The sequence below is a fragment of the Dermatophagoides farinae genome, chromosome 6 (genome assembly GCF_024713945.1).
Source record: "Dermatophagoides farinae isolate YC_2012a chromosome 6, ASM2471394v1, whole genome shotgun sequence".
Lineage (NCBI taxonomy): Eukaryota > Metazoa > Arthropoda > Arachnida > Sarcoptiformes > Pyroglyphidae > Dermatophagoides > Dermatophagoides farinae.
Genome location: NC_134682.1, coordinates 297,548 through 320,918, shown reverse-complemented (window position 1 = coordinate 320,918; position 23,371 = coordinate 297,548). Strand labels below are relative to the sequence as shown.

The 23,371-nt window shown below is 31.7% G+C and overlaps 8 protein-coding genes across 11 annotated transcripts; 4 read left to right on the top strand and 4 right to left on the bottom strand.

Annotated features, from left to right (window-relative positions):
• Positions 1-41: 41 nt before the first annotated feature.
• Positions 42-4,247, bottom strand: nuf (rab11 family-interacting protein nuf). The gene is made up of 7 exons (XM_047057336.2): positions 3,531-4,247; positions 3,226-3,462; positions 3,108-3,143; positions 2,871-2,994; positions 2,705-2,808; positions 697-1,381; positions 42-636 (listed from the first exon to the last, which is right to left on the bottom strand). The coding sequence occupies exons 1-7, from the start codon at positions 3,560-3,562 to the stop codon at positions 427-429; spliced, it is 1,428 nt and encodes a 475-aa protein (XP_046913292.2). The 5' UTR covers positions 3,563-4,247; the 3' UTR covers positions 42-426.
• A 657-nt stretch (positions 4,248-4,904) lies between these two features.
• Ube4B (Ubiquitination factor E4B) lies at positions 4,905-11,225 on the top strand. The gene is made up of 8 exons (XM_047056622.2): positions 4,905-6,782; positions 6,842-7,048; positions 7,131-8,507; positions 8,573-8,698; positions 8,759-10,270; positions 10,333-10,506; positions 10,568-10,907; positions 10,964-11,225. Exons 2-8 carry the CDS (start codon positions 6,866-6,868, stop codon positions 11,071-11,073), a joined length of 3,822 nt encoding a protein of 1,273 aa, XP_046912578.2. The 5' UTR covers positions 4,905-6,782; positions 6,842-6,865; the 3' UTR covers positions 11,074-11,225.
• On the bottom strand, positions 11,144-13,054 carry Pink1 (PTEN-induced putative kinase 1). The gene is made up of 2 exons (XM_047056626.2): positions 11,546-13,054; positions 11,144-11,490 (listed from the first exon to the last, which is right to left on the bottom strand). The coding sequence occupies exons 1-2, from the start codon at positions 12,956-12,958 to the stop codon at positions 11,215-11,217; spliced, it is 1,689 nt and encodes a 562-aa protein (XP_046912582.1). The 5' UTR covers positions 12,959-13,054; the 3' UTR covers positions 11,144-11,214.
• beag (IC cytokine homolog beag) lies at positions 12,998-14,980 on the top strand. Of its 2 annotated transcripts, XM_047056627.2 has the most exons (3): positions 12,998-13,048; positions 13,125-13,995; positions 14,057-14,980. In XM_047056627.2, exons 2-3 carry the CDS (start codon positions 13,185-13,187, stop codon positions 14,926-14,928), a joined length of 1,683 nt encoding a protein of 560 aa, XP_046912583.1. In that variant the 5' UTR covers positions 12,998-13,048; positions 13,125-13,184; the 3' UTR covers positions 14,929-14,980. The 2 variants fall into 2 exon arrangements, with proteins under 2 accessions (XP_046912583.1, XP_075588245.1); XM_075732130.1 differs by lacking the exon at positions 12,998-13,048 and having other exon boundaries at positions 13,079-13,995.
• A 348-nt stretch (positions 14,981-15,328) lies between these two features.
• Positions 15,329-16,988, top strand: LOC124493536 (glyceraldehyde-3-phosphate dehydrogenase 2). Its single transcript, XM_047056629.2, has 3 exons — positions 15,329-15,457; positions 15,533-16,397; positions 16,496-16,988. Exons 2-3 carry the CDS (start codon positions 15,564-15,566, stop codon positions 16,658-16,660), a joined length of 999 nt encoding a protein of 332 aa, XP_046912585.1. The 5' UTR covers positions 15,329-15,457; positions 15,533-15,563; the 3' UTR covers positions 16,661-16,988.
• On the bottom strand, positions 16,924-19,349 carry SpdS (Spermidine Synthase). 3 transcript variants are annotated; one of them, XM_075732132.1, is made up of 3 exons: positions 19,241-19,349; positions 17,812-17,986; positions 16,924-17,752 (listed from the first exon to the last, which is right to left on the bottom strand). In XM_075732132.1, exons 2-3 carry the CDS (start codon positions 17,964-17,966, stop codon positions 17,005-17,007), a joined length of 903 nt encoding a protein of 300 aa, XP_075588247.1. In that variant the 5' UTR covers positions 17,967-17,986; positions 19,241-19,349; the 3' UTR covers positions 16,924-17,004. The 3 variants fall into 3 exon arrangements, with proteins under 3 accessions (XP_075588247.1, XP_046912586.2, XP_075588248.1); XM_047056630.2 differs by lacking the exon at positions 19,241-19,349 and adding an exon at positions 18,426-18,518; XM_075732133.1 differs by lacking the exon at positions 19,241-19,349 and adding an exon at positions 18,138-18,400.
• LOC124493532 (uncharacterized) lies at positions 18,753-21,121 on the top strand. Its single transcript, XM_047056624.2, has 3 exons — positions 18,753-19,206; positions 19,262-20,863; positions 20,974-21,121. Exons 1-2 carry the CDS (start codon positions 19,056-19,058, stop codon positions 20,836-20,838), a joined length of 1,728 nt encoding a protein of 575 aa, XP_046912580.2. The 5' UTR covers positions 18,753-19,055; the 3' UTR covers positions 20,839-20,863; positions 20,974-21,121.
• Positions 21,100-23,356, bottom strand: LOC124493535 (uncharacterized). The gene is made up of 5 exons (XM_047056628.2): positions 22,489-23,356; positions 22,027-22,424; positions 21,851-21,967; positions 21,511-21,780; positions 21,100-21,446 (listed from the first exon to the last, which is right to left on the bottom strand). The coding sequence occupies exons 1-5, from the start codon at positions 22,581-22,583 to the stop codon at positions 21,109-21,111; spliced, it is 1,218 nt and encodes a 405-aa protein (XP_046912584.2). The 5' UTR covers positions 22,584-23,356; the 3' UTR covers positions 21,100-21,108.
• Between the last annotated feature and the right edge of the window lie 15 nt (positions 23,357-23,371).

Genomic DNA, 23,371 nt, shown 5'->3' with positions numbered 1-23,371 from the left:
ATCTAGCGGACGTTTCGATCATGTTCATTTATGGATTTGAATTTGTAAAAAATATCAAAGTGTAATTTATTTAAATTTTTAATTAGTGTTTTTTTCAAAATAAAATTAAATAATAGGTAATTTTTTACACACACAAAAAAATATAACCAAAACAAATTCAGCAAAAAAAAAAACTCCCAGGAACAAAATAATCCAACAATTGAATGGCGATGATTATGATGATGATGATGATGATGGTGGTTAGAATTTTTCCTTTTTTCGATTGTTTTATATAATACTAAGATGAATGATTATATGATGAAGTTGATATGGATGGAAAAAAAATCACAATCAGACAAACTTGGATTTCGTAAATCAGTGAAAGTTTGCAGAAATGGATAATAATGACGAAATGAATGAACAAAAAAAAAACAAATGTTTTTAATATCACAATCGTTTACTACGGTTGCCATTATTAGTTGATGGTGATTGATGTTTAGCAGCGACAGTTGTTGTTGTTCCACCAACACCACCACCACCATTCGATTTTACCTCCAACAATTGTGGATAATTTTCAACAATATTGAGCAATATACCATCAATGTATGCACGTAATTTTGCATTGACATCTTGTTGTTCTTTTAGGGCAGTTTTTAGCTGAAAAGAAATTAAAGAAATTAGAAAATGATATTTTTTTGTCTTTCCTGGTCACTATACCTGTTCCAAATTGAGATCACTAATTTCACTAGCTAATGATGAAATGGCTTCACCTTCTTTCAATAGGCTTTTGCCTTCAATCAAATGATTATTCAGCAGTTGTGCGGTTAATTCTTCATTATTCTCTTTCAATGTTTTATTTTCATCTTTTAATATTCGTAATTGTTGTTCTAATTCCGAATGAATACTGCTATACATTTCGTTATCAATATCATGATTAATTGAATGATGATTATTATGATGATCATGATTGTTGTTGTTGTTGTTATTGTTTACGAATAAATTATGATGATTACGTTCAATAGACAATTCATGATTAATTGCCTCGATTAATGATGAATCAATGGCATCGCGTTCTTCGTTTTTTAGCCGTATTATTTCTTTCAATTTTCGTATCTCATTTTTTAACGATTGTATTTCATCACTTTTATCGTGGATTTCAATTTCTAATTTTTCCCGCACATCTTGTAAACGTTCAATTGTTTGTTGATGACGTTTTATCTCTTCTTTGGCTTCAATAGATTCTTTTTGTAATGAACAAATTCTCGAAACACAATTTTCAAGTTCTTGTGCTTTTTCACGTTCTAAACGAGCCATTGAATCACGAAAGCGTTGTTCGACTTCTTTACGTTTATCTTCCGATTGTAACTCAATATCTCTGATTTGTTCTTCAAGATAATTGATTCTAAGAATTTTTTTTTGTTGATAATGACCATGCCAACGACGACGATGACGACAATGAAAACGTTAACGATAAAATGTCAAACAAGAGAGGAAAAATAAACGGAAAAAAACATTGACATTTTTATTAAATCAAAATCATGAGAAGATAAAATTGAAAAGGGAATAATCACATTGTATGTGAACATTGCATGGAAATGGGAAAAAAGACCTATGTAAATGGCATGCATAACATTCGAATTTGAATTCGATGATATAATCATCATCAGATGATAATTTTCTGCTATACACAGGTATGTGCTCGGTTTTTTTTATAAACAAATTTCATGCACAAACATTGGTAAAACAACAACAACAACGACAACACCTGAAGCAAAAAAAAACATACAAACACAACAATCATTGACGACTTTTGAAATGAAAATGAAACGAACTATCAATACAACAGAAAAAAAAACAACAACGATAATGATAATTTAGCAAGAAAACCACCGAAAAACAACAAAATGTAGCTCATAGCAGCAGAAAAAAAACACGAACCATTTCGTTTTGTTTTGTTTTTTTTTTGTTCACATATTACACAAACATATACAAAACACATACACACACGATTGCTCTCATGACCATCATCATCATCATTATAATGGCAATTGTCGTTGTTGAATGGTGGTTAGAGCTTATAAACAACAGAAAAAAAACTAACCACCAGAACAGAACAACAGGTATATATGGTGAATATACAAAATGGCCTATTGTGTGTGATATGTATGTGGTGGTTCTCATTCATTCATTCATTCATCATCATTATTTATAAACATCATTTTTTTCTGTGTATAACTGCAGAAATATACTGAAAATTGCAATAAGTGGTACCTATACAAACATTATTGGCAGAAAAAAAAAATTTTCTCTGTAGAAGATTTTGATGATGATGATGATGGTGATCTTTTTTTGATTTGTTTTTTTTCACATAGATAAACTAATACAAACAAAAATACAGAAAGATAGACAGAGAGACATTCAAACATACGACATCGAGATTTGATATGATAGACAACAACAAAATATACAGACTATATAGATGGCTAATAGATTAAGTTTTTTGATTATAATTTCTCTATATTCATATCTATGTTAAACAACAATTGTTAAATTGGATGATGATGATGGTGGCCTCGAATTGGGGAAAATAGAGGGAAAAAACGACTACGAGATTTAGTTTGGATTTTTTTTTTATTATGTAAGAAATAAGGAAAAAAGGGTTAAAAGATTTTTTGAACAAGATGGTGGCCTGATTTTTTTTTTTTTGAATTGATGCAAAACTTACTTGTTATTTAATGTAGAATTTTCTCTTTTCATTGTAGAATATTTTTCTTCATTTTTTTGTTGTCCTTCACGCAGGAATTGTACCTGATCCTGAAGTTTTTTCAGCTACAAATACGAAATGGGATGAATTTATGAAATTTCATCAATCAATTTTTGGATTCATTTACCTTGTCCGTAAGATGAATGATATATTCTTCCATTGAATTATTATCATTGATCATCAATTGATTATCGGAATCATAACTTAGTGAACCACGTGAATTATTTATGCCATTCATTGATGAATTATTACTGTAACAGTAAAAAAAGTAAAAAATTTTGTCGAATCATCATTATTGAACACAAAGGTAAACGAACGATGAATTGAATTTTTTTAAAAAAAAGCCGGAAAAAAATCAACTTACGAATGGAGAGAATTTTTATTTTTCATCGGTGTTGATCTATTGATGATGACCAAAAAAAAAAAAATGAATTGAAATTGATAATTTTTGATGTTTCAATCAAAAATAAAAACACACATACTTTCGAAAACTGGAATTTAATAATGAATTTCGTTGAATAAATTTTAATGATGATGAATTACTACCACCACTGTTGCCATTAGTTGATATCGAATTATTATTATTGTTATTATTATTATGGTGATTGGTTATAAATTCATCACAATCATCATCATCGATTGAATCATCATTATCACCAACATTAAACTGTGGTGTAAATTCAAAATGTTCTTCATTTTGATCAAAACTATAACTTGAACTATTGAAAATAAAAATCATTTTTGATTAATAAATATCACATGTAATGTAAAAGTATCAAATACATACTCTGACAATGTTTTATCATCGATAAACGACATTTTCGTTTGTTTCTCTGGTTAATGATGATTAACACAGTCTACTTTTTGATGATGATATTAATTGATGATACGTAAATCAATAGGATTCAATTACAGTTTAATGACTTTAAATTTTCTAGAAAAAACCAGAAGATTTTTTTTAGATAGATTTCTCTGGTGGTTTATTTTCTATAAGACAAAAATTTTGATTTCCATTTTCCCAAATGATGTGATTGTTTTTCGAATATTGACAAATAGATAAACACAGATTGAACTGAATGGAAAATGTTTTTCCAGGTGGTTCAATCAATTTCAAAGATTCAATACACACAGATTCAACAGGTGGGATCGATCGCGTATTTGTGTGACAGTGATTTGGGTTTTTAGAATTTTTTTTCTGGGTTATTCCTTCAATAAGATTCGATGATGATGATGATGCTATAGATTTTTTGGTGGTTTTTTTTGAAATTAACTATTTTTCCTGTTTGTTTATAACACAAATATATAATGATGATGATGATGATGATAAAGACACACTGTACATTTACAAAATGGAAAAAAAACAACAAAATGTAGGACAAAGCAAGTGAAGCCACAACACAGTGCAGCCAGCCTGTAGCCTGTATTGTGTGTAGCAGCAGTAAGCAAGATTTTTTCTTGTCAAAATACGAATGACGAGAAAAAAAATATATTTCTCACTCATCAAAATACAAAAAAAAAAAAAAATACTCACGAATGAACAGGTATTCGAATCACAACCACGACAATCACCAACTTCATGAACATCTACAACACGGCAAGCGATTTGTTCAAAAATGACATAAAGTTTTTTATTATTATTATTCATTCGTTTTTTGTTTATCATTCACATTCGATAAATAATTTGCGGACAGGTAATTTGCGGTATCAATCAATCCGACTTGTTGCATATCCAAATTAAAAATGAATTCTCGAAAATTCCGAAAGAAAACCATATAAATTATATTGTTTTTGGACTATTGTTTTTGATATTGATTCATGTTGATTATCATTGATAAATGTTATCAAATCAATGATGGAAACACCTCCGGTATAAATGGTTTTTTTTGGCCAACAACAACATTGATAAACGTTGATTTTTTTTCTATGTCAAATGTTATCTATGTATATTTTTACAGTATTATCTCGATTGTTACCCACCTACATGTGAGTATTTTTAGTCAAATAAGTTGTTAGCAATGTGACAAATTATTGTCATAGAATAGAGAGAAGTGACGGTATTGTAATTTAGCCCAGGATGTATGTATGCCATACTTTTATATCAACATCATCATTGACAATAAACCACAAAGAAAAGCAAACAAACCCCATTTATTATTAAATAACATAACTGTAAACTTTTTTTTCAACTGTTAATGGGAGTTTTAATTAAAAAAATAAACGATCGATATTTAAAACTTGACGTGTAATTTCATCATTTTTTCAAATTAATTCATTGAATTGCAAAATTTGAAATGTTAAAACAAAATCCAAGAATGAATCACAAGATTCTTTCATTTCAATGCAATTTCTAATGAAATCACGTTGTTGTTGTTGTTGTTGCTGTTGTTGTATTCAAACGGATAAGACGCACTTGAATTTCATCTTTCTCTCACGACAACAACGACAACTGGTTTTAATTTCATCAATGATGAATGATGATGATCATGAAAAAAAAACTTGTAAATATTCGCGCGCCAACCATTTTCGAACAATAACCTTTTCAATGTTCAAACATCATCAACATCCATAATTCATCAGTTTCTATTCTAATATCACGGATATGGATTTGAATTAATTCAATGAATCCATATGAAAACGCATGCGTCGTCGTCGTTTTCTATACCCACCAGATACAATCCAAATGAATGAGTTTTTTTAAACACACAAAAAAAAGTGAAATCCAGGGTAACAGCCTTTTTTAATTTTTCTGGTTATTGTCATGCCCTATGGGGCAAGATTTTGATATTCACAATGAAAGAAAAAATTGCGTGTTAAAGCCTTTTTTCGTCGTTGTTGTTTTTTGAACAAATATTTCGTAAACAACAAACAAGAATAAAAAGAAAGTGAAAAAATTCATTTTCAGCCATTTTGAATTGAAAAGTTCATTTGCTTTTCTATTAGATCGTTTTATTTGTTTGTTTACCACAATTCTGTCCAATTTTTGTTGTTTTTGTTGTTGCCATTCTAAAGAATTATTACTAATCCAGAATAACTGAATATTCTTCTTTTGAATTTGTCAAGACAAGTACGAATATTTCAATAATCCTGTCATATAATCACCATCATTATCAAGAATTCAGCCAAAGCCAAGTTCTTTAAATTGATGATGATGTCTTTGCCTTTTTTTAATGTGTGTACGTGTGTTTGTAGTAAAATTCATTCTAAATCGTATCATGCTAACTGATTATTCATCATCATCAGAGTGAAAAAAAACACGACTTGACTTTTATCAATTTCAATATCATTATCACCATCTTCATGATGATGATGATGAGGTTGGTTCGTAAATAAATCTTAACGATTCTTTTGGATAAAGAATTCTTTTGTTATTATTCAATAACCACATTTACAATAACAGCGACAACAACAACAATGCTATATTGCTGAATTTCTATGGAAGAATTTTTCATTCTGCAAAAAAAAACAACACACAATCACAAGTTTTTCCACTGTGTATACAACGCCTACAAATTTTTTTTTGTTCTCGAATTTAGATATCGAAAAAAAATCATGTGTATGTTTTGTATGTGCGACTTGTAATAGTTTTTCTATAGTCATCATCATCGTCGTCGTCGTCAGATGCTCATTGCTTCATATTGTGTTGAGTTTCAATCGTATTTCATCTTCACCAAATCGTTTTTTGTGTGTGTGTGTGTTGCCTTGCCGTTCTTTTTTTCTGATATAGAAAATTTTCGTCTTTTAGTACACAACAACAAAAGCATCATCATTTTGGTTTTAGTTCAATTTTTTTTTGTCGATTAGTCCATATCATCACTATAGTAGTAATAAATAAATGCTAGTTTTATAATTCTATAACCAATTTTCTCACTTGATTTCATCATCATCATCATCTTTTTTTTTCTCTTTTATTTGCTATCATTATCATCGTATATTTAACCAAGTGATCAATCCATTCTTCTTATAACCATCGCTATTCATAATCAAATGTGATTTTTTTTCTTTATTTCAATCGAAAATATACTCGATATATTCGAAAAAGGTATTTCAATTATTCATAATCTTAATCATAATAATCCACAATTTAATGCATTTCATCAGTTTTACATCATCATCAGTCTAATTATGGATCAATCAAATGATCAGTCGCCATCACCATCAAATGTTCCTGGGAATTCTTCGGGTGAAAATGATAATCCAATAATCAATTCGGAAATATCATCATCATCCACTTCATCTCATTTGGCAAATACCATCATACCAGAAATTTATGTTCCACAAACATCTCGAGAATTGACTCCTGAAGAGGTAAGTTTGTCTTTTTTTTCTTGGCGATTGTAAATTCTTGCCATTAAAACGAATAATGACCTTGGAATATGCTTTCTATTAGTTACGACGCAAACGACTCTCAAGATTGGCTGGTGCTGGAGCATACCATAATAATAACAATAACCCTGCCGGACAACAACAACAACAACAACAACAACAACGACATCAAGTTCAATCATCTATTAATGTAGCGGCATCATCAACAATAATGACAACATCTGCCAATTTGTTGCCGCAGCTTGCCGAATCAAGTCTTCTTCAACAGCAACAGCCATTGAATTGTAATTCATCAACCAAGACGACGGCAAATAATAATAAAAAAAGAAACGACACCCTCAATCATCACCTACATCAACAGCAAGGAGTGAATAACCCGGCTAACACTGAACAAGGAAATGAATCATCACTCAAATATAATGTTAATTTAGATTTTGTTTCGGATAAACGATCATCATCATATCCAGAACCACCATCAGCAATGGATGTTGATTGTACTCCTCACAATGATAAAATGAATCCAAATATTGGCGGTTCAGATGCTCGTATCGAGAAGATGGATGTAGATAATATTGAAGAACGTCGTGAAAATCTTAAACGACAACGAGATAATTCATTCGAGTCAAAATCTGATATTGTTCTTGATTCATTTGAAGAATCAAATTCCTTATCGTTGACAATTTTCAATATAATATCGAAAACATTTAATGTTGAAATTTCCAATGAAAATAATGGCAACAATGATCAATTGATTCATTCACCAGTCACAATAAATCTTCAAGAATTTAAAACTAAAATCAAACCAACCGATGATTACAAGAATATTATTCAATTCATTCTCATGGAAATTGTAACGAATCTCATTAATCAACCGGTCAGTTTTGATGATAGTCTCGCTTATTTCAATAAATTTAAACCAGAAAATTTTGAATCAATCATTCAATCAACATTCAAAATCAAAAAGAACAATGATTTTGAAGCCGTGAATTTTATGTCATATCGTAATAAATATATTTTAGCCCTATCATATGTGCTGGATTCATTCAATCGAGCCAACAAAGAAGAAAAATTAACATTGGAAAAATATGAAACACCAATTATTCGCGATTTATTGGCATCGATTAAAAATCAATGCATCAATTTTGTTGCATTGATCATGAATCAATCGGAATCGGATTCATATCTTATAAATTATTTCCTGCAATTATTGTATTCACAAAAATTACATCCAGATTTTATCAATAGTTTTATTGTCAACACCTATAATCACTATTCACCTACATTGTTTGCAGCAATTTTTGAACCAATTTTACAAAATCTTTGGTTAGATATGAATTCCTATTGTTCATTCATTTATGATAATCATAAATTACCATTACAAATACTTAATCAGATTTGTAATGTTTCGGTCGGAAAATCCAATTATCCAATTGGTGAATTGGTAAGTGTTCCTGTGTTGCTGATCATCAGATTGTGGATTTGTAATTTTTCACTTTTCACAAATAGCTAACAAATTCTCAAACGATAAATTGGTTATTACCGGCTACCATTTCAGAATCGAATGGTCGTGAATTTTCTAAAATTGCATACATGTCACCATTTTTGCGATTGTCAGTGTTTGCTGAAGATGATGTGAGTTTTTCATCATTATTTTACTATGCTTTAATTATTTTTTGTTATATTATTTTATAGCCAAAAATTGTCGATAAATACTATCCAAGTAAAAATGGTCATGATGTAGTCAAACAAACGACAATAGATCTGCAAAATACTTTGGATTATATTCGTCGTGATCTACTATATCCAATATTTCATTCTTTATTATTGAATCATAAAAGTCGTGCAAGAACTGTTGAATTTTTCACTGAAGCATTACTGAGAAACAGTACTCGTTCACGTTTACATTTGGATGAAAAATCTGTTGCATCCGATGGCTTTTTCACCAATCTCACTAGTGTTTTACAATTACTTTCGGTGAAAATCAAGCGTGAAAAAATTGATCCATTATTTCCTATGAATCAAAACAATCCATTGGCCATCAAAAAAGATGATTCACGAATCAAGTTCAATCAAGCTGAAGCCGAGAAATGGCTTGAACAAGAGATGGCAAAACCAGATTTTGCTTGGAATGAAGTAACATTTTCGACACAATGTTTTTTTCAAACTTTATATGCACATCATATAAGCGTCATACCATGCATCCGAAAACATATGCGGCGTTTGAGAACCATCCGAGAATTGAATCGTTTCATTGAAGCTCACCAGACTGATCAATCCAATCGGCTGCGTCGTTATAAAGAACAAATGTTGCGATATCATAAATCAAAACTTTGTGCTGAAGCTGGCCTATTGGACGAACGATTCCTTGGTCGTTGTATGATATTCTATAATCAATTTATTCATTTCTTGTTGAAATTAATTAATTGTGATAATGAATATGATCTGGAATTACCATTGCCTCAAAATGTACCACCAATTTTTGCCAGTTATCCAGATTGGTATCTAGAGGATTTGGCTGATTTTCTTATCTTCATTATTCAACATTGTTCGACAATATTGGAACCACCAAATCCATATTATGATTCAGCCAATTTTGAATGCTTGATTCTATTCATTATAGTGGTCATTTGTTCACCACATTATATAAACAATCCCTATTTGACTGCAAAATTCATCGAAATTGTTTTTCTATCGAGCCCAATTGTCAACACTCATTCATCGACATTTCACGCAAAAATCATGAATCATCCATTAGCCGATCAATATCTAGTTCGTGCTCTAATGAAATTCTACACTGATGTTGAAATCACTGGTACCTCGAATGAATTTTATGATAAATTTACCATTCGTTATCATATTAGTATTATATTCAAATCATTTTGGACAAATCAAAAACAACAATTTGCCATTATTAATGAAGCCGATAATGGAAAAAATTTTGTCAAATTCATCAACATGTTGATGAACGACACGACTTTCTTGTTGGATGAAGCATTGGTTTCTTTGAAACGAATTCATGAAATTAAAGAGGACATGAAAAATCCTGAAAATTGGAATAGACAAACACGAGAACAACGAGAAACTCGTGAACGCCAACTAGCATTCGATGAACGGCAATGTCGTTCATTTTTAATTTTGGCTGTCGAGAATGTTGACATGTTGCATTATCTGACAAAAACGGTACAAAAACCTTTCGAAGCTGTGGTAAGTTGTTTGTGTGAAAAAAAAATAATCAAAAATCATGTTACAATTTGTTTCTTGTTCAGGAACTCATTGATAGATTGGCTGCAATGCTCAACTTTAATCTACAACAGCTTTGTGGTAAAAAATGTAAAAGTCTTAAAGTTCCAAATCCAGAAAAATATGGTTGGGATCCCAAATATTTACTCGACAAGATTACTGATATTTATTTGCATTTAAAGTCCAAAAAATTTTATCAAGTTGGTTTTTGTTTTGAAATTTTTTTCCGACAAACTAATAATAATTTTGAAATTTAATTAGGCCATTGCCAATGATGAACGATCATATAGTCATGAATTATTCAAAGATGCTGCATCGAAAATGGAACGTATCCATATTAAATCACAACATAAAATTGAATCATTTTTATTGATTATATCAGAAGTGGAAAAAATTCTCGAGGTTAAAAAACAGATGGAAATTGATTTTAGTGATGCACCAGAAAATTATAAAGATCCATTAATGGATACAATTATGGATGATCCGGTTATATTGCCAAGTGGAAACATAATGGACCGATCTGTGATAATTCGTCACTTGTTGAATGCTTCTACTGATCCATTCAATCGTCAACCATTGAATGAAGATATGCTTGTACCAAGTAAGTAGTAACAAATCAATGCAAATCTTTTTTTCAAACACATACATTCATTATAGATGATAAGCTTCGACAAGAAATCAAAGAATGGAAACAGCAGAAGATTCGCAATGCAAAACATGAAAAGAAAAACGCTGAAACTGATACCGATGAAACTGAAGAACAATGAATTTGTAATGAAAATCATTATACATTGTACATATATAAATTTTAAAATAATGAAAAAATAACTAAATATACTGGCTATAAAATGTGCATGTTTTTATTATTTTTTTTTCTTACAACATGGAAAAATTGAATAAAATAAACTTCAAAACATGATTGATGATTGTTCAACAATATTAATCAATTGATTGCTGTTATATTTGGCAAGAAACATTACTTGCATACGATAAGAATTGGAAATTTGAGACAAATTTCCATTGGTTATTTCAAACAATTTACGATATGATAATTGTTTGAACCAATTCTTCAAAATTTGATCCTGCAATTGGTGATTTTCAATCATCAGAAGTTGATTCATTTGTTTCGATCCATATTGTAGCAGGAGATGACAATAGGCCGAAACCAACCATGTTGAAGGACGCTATAATGAGAAAAAAAAATTTAATTTTGAATTTTATGAAAAGAACAATATTCACCTCATTTGGATTCCTTCGAAGAATTTGTTTCACCATTGATGCCAACAATGGTAACTTAGACGAAAATGCAGGTATGTGATTTTCACAATAATTTGCACCATCCAGTGCTTGTTGATCGATCTGTTTTTGATAGAAAGGATTCAATTCGCCAAATATTTCATATGCAATGGTGGCCATTGACCAAAGATCTGCTTTTCTATAATCCAATATGGCACGTTTACATGGACGAGCTGTTTTGATTTCAGGTGCCATCAATGCATGATTGCCTCCTTTACATACTTCATCTGTTTCAAAAGGAATTTTCAGACTAGTTGAACAGAGTCCAAAATCGGTGATAACAATCCACGGATAATCATCATTGTTGTCAGGTAATTGGACGAGAAAATTATCCAGCTTAAGATCACGATGTGCTATTTGATTTTTATTCAAAAAATCAATAGCCTCAAAACATTGGGTTAGTATAGCCAATGAACAATGTTCAGTGGGAAAAGGATTCAGAATTAAATATTTTTTCAGTGACATATCGTAGAGTTTTTGCATAACAAACAATGTTCGATTATGGCCAAAACCACCATACTCTGGTGGCAATGCATGTGGATAAAAATTTTCACTATTTTTTACGGGTTTAAATTCGTCAACAAACACTGATAAAATCTTCACAACATTTGGATGTGCAGATAAAGTTTTTCGTGTTGAGATCGTTCCGTATGTTCCACGATACGGTGTACATTCTTTAATCGATTCGTTCATGATGGCCACAGAATTTGAACTCATATCATAATTGAATAACATCTTCACTGCCACATTTTTAACGTTTTCTGTATCATAATCTTTGATTTTTCCTTTGTGAACAGCACCACAACATCCTTTCGCAATGAAATCATCAAATTCAATATGATCTGCTTTGGTTATATCATCTCTAAGTTCATCACTTTCGAATATCGGTTTTTTTACAGTTTGAAAAAAGTCGCTGAAATCAAGACTTTGAGGTTTATCGAATAAAGTATTGGATAAGTCAGGATAACCATTGCCATCACGACAATATATGCCGATTAAACCGAATGTAAGTCCGGTTCCGTTAAAAACACGTCTGTTGAAAGTTTTAAATGGAGAATGACCCAAGTAGAAACGGGTGACATACTCTCGTTGACGAAACACATAGCGCACAAGTCTTGATTGTGCATATAAATTCTTCGAAATGTGGACAATATCTTTGTTTGGGATGAATTTTTTCGCCAAGAATGGTGATGGGCCACGACCAAACAAATATCGAATCAAGGCTCGTGTCCTTTTGAAGGACGATGAAACCAATCGCTGCATCGACCAAGCTGATGGTTGCCTCAATGCGGTTCGTATCAAAAATCTTACGAACCGACTGTCCGAATATTGTCGTTTGAAATTGGAGATTATCATTTTTTTTCAAATTTTAAGAACCAAAATTTTCATGTTGACATTTTTTTACGACTTGACTTTCTTAAAAACTCACATTCTATTTACACTCAGGTGAGTGACTTTGTTTACAATAATGTCACGTGACTTTTTTGGATTTTTTTGTTTTTTCTGATTTGTTCTGATTCAGAATCATTTCATATTCTGACATTTTATTTCGTTCCTTATATTTTGAAATTTTTCATCAAAAATGGACAACGAACCGTTTTCAAATCCATTGGCGCCGCCATCGGCGTTATTACCAAAGACCGAAAATCATGCCATCGAACGATCACAACCTATGACCAACGACGATTTTCGTAAATTAATGATGACACCAAGATCTGTGATGCAAGGCCAATCAGCAACACCGGGTTCAGTTCGTGGTTCAGTTCGAAACAAGCATGGCAGATCTGGTTACAAACCGAAAGTGGAACAAAGTGAAAATGTTAAAAAGAAAAAAAAGATATACGAAATGATTCGAAAACAAGATGGTGATGTTCTACATGAATTAGCGAAAAAATATCGTGATCGAGCTAAAGAACGTAGAGATGGATCGAATATGGATGCAGCAAGAAATTCCGACATATTGACCAACAGTACTGCTTATCATGCAGTTGGTCCAGATAATTTTGATATGGATGCAGCTGAACGGCGAAAACAGCTAATTCAAGAATCCAAATATCTTGGTGGTGATATGGAACATACGCATTTGGTCAAAGGGCTAGATTATGCATTATTACAAAAAGTGAAAGCTGAAATACAAACAAAAGAAGAAGAGGAAGAATATCTAAAAGTACGACAACAACAACAAGAGGAAGAAGAAGAAGCACGAAAGGAAGAAGAGCGGCGAAAAATGAAGAAATATTCGAAAAAAGAGCACGATACATTCGATGATCAAGATCGTTATGTGATTAAGAATAAAAAAATTGATAACTTGTTGAAGATTGTGTTTAATAAAAATTTACCCGAAAGAAATGAATTATTTCGACAAGGAAGAATGGCATATCAATACGATCTAAGTATGAATGAATGTTTTTTTCTGGTAAAATTTTTTAAATTTTTAATTTTTTTCCATTCTAGCCAATGATTTTCCTGAAAACGAAATACCAACCACATTAATTCGAAGCAAAGCTGAATGTCCTAATTTGGATGCATACAATTCAATCAGTACTAATGAAATTATCATGAATAAATTAATCCAGATTTGGACTCATATCAGACAAGGAGCAAATAGTAAAAAACAACGAAGAAAATTCGAATCAATGCCAAGTAGTTCATCTAAGAATGAATGCATCGGTAAATCGTCATCGTTATACAAAGAAAAAACAAGACATCAAGATAATAATATTTATGATGATGTTGGTGATTATGTACCGGATATTAAATCCAAACGTGTATCATCATCATCCAATAACGATGGTGGTAAACGTAAATCATATTTTGAATCAACAAAAAATAAGTATGATGATCGTGAAAGTAGTAGTAATTCGAAACAAGCAGCATTGGAAATGGCTGCAACTATTGTTGGAAATTTGGCTGCTTCAAATACTACGACCAACATTCATAAAGTGAAAAAAGCCAAGTTACAACAACAAGAACCGGAAAGCTATGCAGAATGTTATCCTGGTTATGCTGAAAATGATGATGCAATCATCGATACCGATGATGATGATGATGATGACAATGGTCGTAAAGATGTTGTTAGTGGTGGTAAAATTCGATCATCACGTTTTGACCACAACGATGATGATGATTATGATAATGGAAAAGAAATGAAATATCAATATCACTCATCATCAAATAATAATACAACAGGCAAAACAAAACGAATGATAAAAGATGAAAAAGCTAAATTAGATCGTGAATATCAAAAGATTAATGCATTGATCAATAAGAAAAAACAATCAGGTGAAAAGATTGGAATGTCTTATTTGTCTGAACCTAAAATGTAATCATCATCATTTGTAATTGTAATAAATGAATGAATGTTATGGAATTTGACCATTCAATTCAGATTATTAAAGTAAATTCGATTGGCGCATATATGGCGCCGTATGGTGGCATGTTTATTCCAAAAACAAAAAAATTTAAATTCCTCACATTTAAACATGGGGCTGATATGAATCAATCGTATTTTTTTTTTTTTTTTTTTGAGTGCAGATGACAATGTCACGTCAGTTAGCAACCAAAATAAATCGCGTGAAGGGGTGTGTTGTTGTATATCGGATGCTATTTTTTTGTTATCAGAAAAATGTTTTTATTTTTTCAAAGTAAATCGCATGCGCGTCGTAAAAGTCCTATCATTATAACTCAAGGTTATTTTATTTACTAAATTCTCGAATATTTTACTGTATAGCGCTTGCGTACAAATGGCAGTTGTATTTAACGAGTCAGCTTATATATATTTAACCAAGCCGGTCAATTGGGATCAATCCGCATCATTTTTTTATTTCACTTGCATTGCAGCATTCGTCTTCTCGCGTAAGTTTTTTTTTCTACTGACGAAATTTTTTCCAATTTTATTGCTGATGATAATTTTTTCTATTGTTACCATAGTTTTAAAAACACAATACAAAATCTCTAAAAAATGGTTAAAATCGGTATCAATGGTTTCGGTCGTATTGGTCGTCTCGTTTTACGAGCTGCCGTTAAAAAAGGTGTCGAAGTTGTAGCCGTGAATGATCCATTTTTGGATGTCAAATATATGGTTTATATGTTCAAATTTGATTCAACCCATGGCCGTTATCAAGGTGAAGTAAAAGAAGAAGGTGGTCTTTTGGTTGTCGATGGACAAAAGATTCAGGTTTTCCAAGAACGTAATCCAGCCGATATTCCATGGGGAAAAGTTGGTGCTGATTACGTTGTCGAATCGACTGGTGTGTTCACAACAATCGAAAAAGCCAAGGCCCATTTGGCTGGTGGCGCTAAAAAAGTTGTCATTTCGGCACCATCTGCTGATGCTCCAATGTATGTGATGGGTGTCAATCATGATAAATATGATCCAAGCCAACAAATCATCTCAAACGCTTCGTGCACCACCAATTGTTTGGCTCCATTGGCCAAGGTCATCAATGACAAGTTTGGTATTGAAAATGGTTTGATGACAACTGTCCATGCTGTGACTGCCACACAAAAAACAGTCGATGGTCCTAGTGGCAAAATGTGGCGTGATGGTCGTGGTGCTGGACAAAATATTATTCCAGCTTCAACCGGTGCAGCCAAAGCTGTTGGTAAAGTTATTCCCGAATTGAATGGCAAACTCACAGGCATGGCACTACGTGTACCTGTTCCGGACGTTTCTGTTGTTGATTTGACTGTCACATTGAAAAATCCAGCCAGCTATGACGAGATTAAAGCCGCTATTAAAGCTGCTGCTGAAAGTGATCATTGGAAAGGCATTCTTGAATACACCGATGAAGAGGTATATACCTAATTATAGCCATCATCATCTATTCACATATTCATTACTTTTTTGTTTTTCTTGTTTATTTTTCATTTTTTTTTGCCAATCATTCTCAGGTCGTATCATCGGATTTCATTTCAGACACACATAGCTCTATTTTCGATGCTAAAGCTGGTATTGCATTGACACCAACCTTCGTCAAGCTTATCGCTTGGTATGATAATGAATTTGGCTACAGTAACCGAGTAATCGATCTTATCAAATACGTTGCCAGCAAGTAAATGAATGAATAGATGATTTGGTGTGTTCCTGTGTGTGTCTGTTCAACCAGAAAAAGTCAACTGATAATTTATCCTTTTGCTGAAATATCTCCTGATGATGATGATCATTCATTTCAATCCTAATAATTTGAATAATTTTTTCCCTTCATAATGAGTAGACGACCAAACAAAATACTTATCTGTCTTTTGTATGATTGGACAGAATTTAATTTACTTTGAATTTTGTTTTATTTTTTTCTGAATTCTTGAAAGAAACCTAATTCTTAGAAAGAAATCGTAGAATTTAATTTTTTGCTTTATTCTTTATAAAATTTTAAATTTGAATGAATCGAGAAATTATTATTTCATGGATTATTCAACACTTGATCCAATTGTCGTTGTACAAACATTGGCAAAATGAATGCCGATGAATGCATTTCAGGTGAATAATACCTTAATTTTTCAGCAATTTTCTGAAATTTTTCTTGATGTTTAGCATGTTTGAAATCAACAGTTTTTGATTTTGAAGCAATCAAAAATCCAATTTGACCAGATGGATATGATGCAACAGCTGTTGATGCATATGCTAATGATGGAAATATTTGTTGAACTTTATGGAATAAATTTTTAATGAATTCCAAATCGAACCAATACGATTCTGCTTGACAACAAATTATACCATCATGACGGAGACATTCATAAAGTGCTTGATAATATTCCGATTGATACAATGTTGTTGCTGGACCTTTTGGATCCGAACTATCAGTAATGATTACATCGAATTCATTTTTATGATTACGAACATATTCATAGCCATCTTGGAAAAATAATTTCAATTTTTCATTTTCAAATCCCACGCCCATGAATGGCAAGTATTTTTTCGATATTTTCACCACTTCTGAATCAATTTCACATTGAACTACATGTTTGACCAATGGATGTTTGGCCACTTCACGTGCTACACCACCATCACCACCACCGATGATCAATACTCGTTCTGGATTTGGATGAATATTTAATGGTAGAAAAGAAATCATCTCCTGATATGAGCATTCATCCAATTCAGTACATTGAATGGCATCATCTAATACCAGACATCGACCAAATTTTTCACTATGATGATAACGATAATTGTTATCGGTGAATGAACACACACATTCATTGAAACTTACTTTTCAAATGCCAATATATTTTGATATTTGGACTGTTTTTCGATTAATTTACGACCGATTTTGATGGTTAAGCGACATTGGTCAGAATTAAGAACACCAGTTTCGACAAACCAATCTTCATTGTCATGATTTTTAAATTGTTCATTGTTTGTCATGACGACGGTTGTTTAATTGTCTAATATGTGAGAAAAAAAAAGAAAATTCGTAAAAATGAGATCATAACGCGGGTGAACAAATAAAAATTATTCAAAGCAAAAAAAACGAAATGTCGAGTTTTTATAGTAGATCCAAAACAACAACAGTACACGATTCCAACACACATACACACATAAATTAAGCTGTTGGTCTTTAAAGACAAGAGTCTACATAGCCATTGATGATGATAATAATAATGATTTCGTCATATTCACATTTATTCAATTTGAACGTTCATCTTATTTAAAATCAGTCATTCAATGTCGAACATTTTATCCAGAAAAAAAATCATTAGACAACTAAAACAAACACACACACACACATGTTTGGATCATGGTCTTGCCATTGTCGATTGATGATCATGATTGTGGTTGGAATCATTTCAAAGTTAATGATAATAATAATTTATATCCACATACATAGTTTATATGCACTTTTTTTCAAATATCTGGTGTTACAATGTTGATTTCGAAATCGAACGTTTGTTGTTGATATAGTTCATTGATTGCTTGAGAAATGATGATAAAGTGGATGAAATAGAAAAAAATCTTAAATAAAAAAAACTATTTGATTGAAATTAACAAAATTTTCAAAATAGCCGTTCGAAGTGGAAAAACCAGATGATCAATTTTGTTTTAATCAAAAATGATCAATTTTTTTTCGCGCTCGTAATTCGATGGTAAGATAATTGATGATTACCGTTACCTAGTGCCATCTGTGATCCGGAATCGAATTTAAATTACATGGGGGCTTATTGTTTTTTCATGGATAATTCATTCACAATGAGTACTGCCCTCTCATCTATTGCTTGTATTGTATAGATTTGTATTGGTGGAACACGTTTGATGACGCTCTGTGGCGGCATTGATTGAGTATGTCAATGTTGATGTTGTTTGTTTACATATAATACATGCACGAAATTCTTGAATTTTTTTCAAAAATAAAAAAAAAATCATTTCCATTGTTGATCAAGTTGTTTTTCGCTGGTTCATTAAAATTATGTAATTTATCTGTTCATCTTCATCGTCGTTATTTATAGTGATCACAATATGTCCAGTTTTAGTGAAACGAATTTAGTGAAAAAATTGGAAAATGTTACCAGCAGCCAAGAAAGTATTCAATCATTATCATTATGGGTTATACATTATCAGAAACATTATAAAAAAATTGTCGAACAATGGCTTAAATGTTATACTAGAGGTGAGTGTAATTAAAAAACGAACAAAAAACTTACTTGTTATTATTTCGTAAACAGATAAAAGTGATCATCAATTAGTTTTATTCTATCTGGCCAATGATATTGTACAGAATGCAAAAAAGAAAAATCTATCACATTATCTAAGTGAATTTATGAATGCCTTGCGTGAAGCATGTAAAGTGACAAATGATGAAAAAATCATGAACAATATTCACCGTGTACTGAGCATTTGGCAAGATCGATCCGTTTATAGTAAAGAATTTATTAATGAATTACGTGAATTACTTTGCGGAGAGAAAATCGAAGCCGATGTTATTGCCAAAATTATTCACGATTTTGATCTAAATGATATAATCAATCAGATTAACAATACTGTAAAAGTTGAACAATTTACTCGTGCAAAATATCAAAATCTGATCAATTGTAAATTGGATTTTGCCAATTCTGATTTGCTCAATAAACTCAAAGATAAATCGTATGGAGAACAATGTAGTAAAGAATTAGATGATGCAACCAAATGTTTAGAATCGGCCAAAATAGCCATTGAAAAAGAGATTGTCACCAGAAAATCTCTGCTAACAGCCTTGGAGAAAAGTAAGATTTATTATGATATTCAAATGAAAGAATCAAAAGCGATAGCTGAAACGTTCAACAATTGTGAGGTACGACTACGGCAGGTACAATCGATGCTAAATAACTATGGTGGCTACACTAATTTCTCTAGTCTGAATAAACCTCCAGAAATGAATGCTTCCCAATTATCATCGGTGTTGAATTTCTTTCAACAAACAAATAATCAGCAAGTTAGTAGTCTGGATAAACGTCTAACAAGTCTAATGTCGGGTACAGGACAATTCCCATTGAATCCTGGTTTATACGGTCCAAGTAATGAAAATTTCAATAAAAATTCATCCAGAGATGTCAACCAAATCGAATCAGTCATCACGACACGATCGTTTGGTAATGAAAATCCTGTCGAAAATTTTGAACCAGCCGATATGGATCTAGGTGATTCCGAAGACGAAGATAATCGCCATGCTTCAGATTCGATACAGAAATCTTCTTTATTACCACCACAATTATCATCTTTTATTGGAGCAACGGATATCGGTGGAACATATTGTTTCATCCCACCACCACCTCCGCCTCCACCACCCTCGTTTGAAGAATTTCTTGGTTCATCTATTAATGATAGCATCAGCAACAGCAATGATCTCGATAAATTTCGTGTACCGCAACAACCACCACCTCAACAACATCATTCATCGTCAATAACACCGTTATCACTTTCGAACATTATACCAAATATTCCAAGTCATATTGGTGATGTAAATAATTTTCAAATTGGTGATTCTATACAAAGTATATCATCATCGAATCGTCCTAATCATAATCATCATCAACACCATCATCATAATCGCAATGCTAGTTCTTCCTCTTCATTATCATCATATCATCATCATCATCATCATAATCAATCACCATCATCATCTAATAATAATAATCGTTATAGTCAAAATAATCGACAAAATTATTCAAATCATAATCGACAACAAAATAATACAAACAATCGATGGAAAAATGGCAGTGGAATCGGTGGCGGTGCTGGTGGTGGCATTTGGAAAAGATATTGAGTACAAATCAATACAAATACAAATTGTATGTTGTAAAATAATTTTATTTTCTTTTCATTAATACAAATTTTCATGCTTTTTTTCTCGTTCTCTCTCTCATATCTTCATCTACTAATTAATATATGATAAATAAAGTGTGTGTATATTGTGGGTTTTTAATTTTGTTTTCTTGTGTAAATGAGTTTATCATGATTTTTGATTTTCCCTCACGCACACACACACACACATACACACACGTATTTACTGATCTAACAAATAAAGAGAAAAGATTTATATGTTTGAATGTTGATCCAACAGGATGTTGTTGGTGTCAAGTCCATTTTCCATGATAGTTTCGTGATTAGTAATAGCCTGGTGATGATGATGGTGATGATTCAATGAAATCCAACGTAAAAATGCACAATGAATTGGATGAAAATGTGATTTCCGTAAACGTTTCGTTGTCGATAGTAGTAACATAATTTGTTCAATTAGATGACTTATTGTTGTTGTTGCCGCTGCTGTATCCGTTCCTGAAATTTTTCGTTTCAAATCTTGATAGAATTGCATCTGTACCTGATCATACAATGATGAAATTGTTGCCAAATGTGGAATGTATGAAACATGATCTTAAAAAAAATAATAATGAATGAATCAATGATTGATCATTCAGCAGATCAATAAATATTGTACCTGATTGTAATAAAATCAACAATTTCAATTTATCCAAATCAGCTAGATCCAATTGTAATGAACTTATAAAATGAATCACTTCATTCACAATGTTTTGATCTTGTTGATTAACAAAATAACATTCATAGATGTAGCGAATATATGGTGATGAGAAACTCCGATAAACCGATAGATCAATAATGAGTAATCGATTCAATGATTCTTCCAATAGATGTAGGTAATCCTTTTTAGCTGCATTATCGAATGTAAAATTTTTGAAAAACCATTCCACTGTTGGAAATGAAAAAAATGTTAAAATTTCAACCACCGGTAATTGATTGACATTTTTAACTAAACATACCGACATTTGCGATCAGATGATAAATGTGAATAAACATTATTGGTGATATTGTTGCTGTATTCAGGTAACTAGCATGACGATAATTTTGCATATGATTCATTATGGCAGATTCATCAGCTATTTATTTATGCGGATCAAAATGATTCTGTTCATTTATTAACAGCTACAAAACTTACACGAGAGAACCAATTGAAAATTGAAAAGATTTGCATTGCTGTTCCATTGTAATGTTGTTGAAGCGGTCATTTTATTAGGTTGAACAGAATCATTCACCATTCTGCTGGTGGCCTGTATACGTCGAACATTCATCGAAGATGTTGTTGCGTTCATTGATGATTGTTGTTCATTGCCATTGATTAAATTTAAATGACTAGATTTTCTACCTGACGATGATGAAGTAGTGGCCAAATTTATACGTTCATTTTGGACGGCTTCAGGTTTCATTTTTACTGCCAGACATTTACGAAATCGACAAGCTTGACATTGATTACGATTATTAATATTGATATTGCATTGGTTATTCTGTTTACAATGATAATTCAAATTACGACGAACACTTCGTTTGAAAAATCCACTTATGAGAAATGAAAGAAAAAAAAATGTAAAAAAATTTTTCATTTCATTCATCATCAACATACCGACATCCATCACAGCTCAATACTCCATAATGACGACCGGAAGCCCGATCTCCACATACTAAACATCGATTGACATTGGCACGAAATTGTAGCATCTTCTCTTTGTTTGTACCCAATGATCAATCAAAATGACCGATCAATAGAATGATCAGATTCCAAATGAATCAAAAATCAGCTCAAACATTATATTCTTGAACAATATTTTCACGTTCGAATTTGATCCAGGAGAAAAAAACCAAATCATCATCATATTCTATAGAGCTTTTTGGCCGAACAATGAACTTGTTGATCAATCAAAAAACGGTCATGAACACGATCGTGAACCGAAATATGGGAGGAGCCATAAACAATCTTTGGTCCCAATTTTGTTCGGGACATCGACTACCATAATTCATTCATAATTATTATAGGTCCAACAAATATATCATCATCATATGTGTGTGTGTGTTTGTGTGCGTGTGTGTTGGTATAAAGTACACTTGATTCGAATTTGTTTTATGAACGAACACACTCGACACCTGAGAAAATGGACATTTGTTTTTTAAAATACAGGCAAACACTCCGACACCAGAGTTTATACAAATACAAAAAAAACTAAAGTAGTAGTGTTTGATGCGGTGTGCAAATGACTTTAAATTGAATTGTCATGTCATTGTGTCGTATGGTTGGGTATAAGGCTTATGATTCAAAGTCAAAATAGACAATTATCAGATTAAAGGACTGCCTGTGTGTGTGTGTGTGTGTGTAAGAGTATTAAAGTCTTTTTTCCTTTCTTTATTTGTCAAATTTAGCCATCATCATCATCAGCATCAACAACGTATTGACTAGATTGCATAACTTTTTATTTCAGCGTCACCTTTTTTTTTTGTTGATAAACAGATGT

What these genes read in the sequence shown, in the direction of transcription:
- nuf (XM_047057336.2), bottom strand. Translation starts at nt 3,562, where the DNA reads ATGTCGTTTATCGATGATAAAACATTGTCAGA. An exon ending in GATGATAAAACATTGTCAGA is followed by an intron (nt 3,463 to 3,530) that starts GTATGTATTTGA and finishes TATTTTCAATAG; the next exon opens with TTCAAGTTATAGTTTTGATC. An exon ending in AATTCTACATTAAATAACAA is followed by an intron (nt 1,382 to 2,704) that starts GTAAGTTTTGCA and finishes AAAAATTCTTAG; the next exon opens with AATCAATTATCTTGAAGAAC.
- Ube4B (XM_047056622.2), top strand. Translation starts at nt 6,866, where the DNA reads ATGGATCAATCAAATGATCAGTCGCCATCACCATCAAATGTTCCTGGG. An exon ending in GAGAATTGACTCCTGAAGAG is followed by an intron (nt 7,049 to 7,130) that starts GTAAGTTTGTCT and finishes GCTTTCTATTAG; the next exon opens with TTACGACGCAAACGACTCTC. An exon ending in AGTCCAAAAAATTTTATCAA is followed by an intron (nt 10,507 to 10,567) that starts GTTGGTTTTTGT and finishes AAATTTAATTAG; the next exon opens with GCCATTGCCAATGATGAACG.
- Pink1 (XM_047056626.2), bottom strand. Translation starts at nt 12,958, where the DNA reads ATGATAATCTCCAATTTCAAACGACAATATTCGGACAGTCGGTTCGTA. An exon ending in TTCGAAGGAATCCAAATGAG is followed by an intron (nt 11,491 to 11,545) that starts GTGAATATTGTT and finishes TTCTCATTATAG; the next exon opens with CGTCCTTCAACATGGTTGGT.
- beag (XM_047056627.2), top strand. Translation starts at nt 13,185, where the DNA reads ATGGACAACGAACCGTTTTCAAATCCATTGGCGCCGCCATCGGCGTTA. An exon ending in GGCATATCAATACGATCTAA is followed by an intron (nt 13,996 to 14,056) that starts GTATGAATGAAT and finishes TTTCCATTCTAG; the next exon opens with CCAATGATTTTCCTGAAAAC.
- LOC124493536 (XM_047056629.2), top strand. Translation starts at nt 15,564, where the DNA reads ATGGTTAAAATCGGTATCAATGGTTTCGGTCGTATTGGTCGTCTCGTT. An exon ending in TTGAATACACCGATGAAGAG is followed by an intron (nt 16,398 to 16,495) that starts GTATATACCTAA and finishes AATCATTCTCAG; the next exon opens with GTCGTATCATCGGATTTCAT.
- SpdS (XM_075732132.1), bottom strand. Translation starts at nt 17,966, where the DNA reads ATGACAAACAATGAACAATTTAAAAATCATGACAATGAAGATTGGTTT. An exon ending in AATATATTGGCATTTGAAAA is followed by an intron (nt 17,753 to 17,811) that starts GTAAGTTTCAAT and finishes TTATCATCATAG; the next exon opens with TGAAAAATTTGGTCGATGTC.
- LOC124493532 (XM_047056624.2), top strand. Translation starts at nt 19,056, where the DNA reads ATGTCCAGTTTTAGTGAAACGAATTTAGTGAAAAAATTGGAAAATGTT. An exon ending in GCTTAAATGTTATACTAGAG is followed by an intron (nt 19,207 to 19,261) that starts GTGAGTGTAATT and finishes TTTCGTAAACAG; the next exon opens with ATAAAAGTGATCATCAATTA.
- LOC124493535 (XM_047056628.2), bottom strand. Translation starts at nt 22,583, where the DNA reads ATGCTACAATTTCGTGCCAATGTCAATCGATGTTTAGTATGTGGAGAT. An exon ending in TTTTCAATTGGTTCTCTCGT is followed by an intron (nt 21,968 to 22,026) that starts GTAAGTTTTGTA and finishes ATAAATAAATAG; the next exon opens with CTGATGAATCTGCCATAATG. An exon ending in TCATCTGATCGCAAATGTCG is followed by an intron (nt 21,781 to 21,850) that starts GTATGTTTAGTT and finishes CATTTCCAACAG; the next exon opens with TGGAATGGTTTTTCAAAAAT.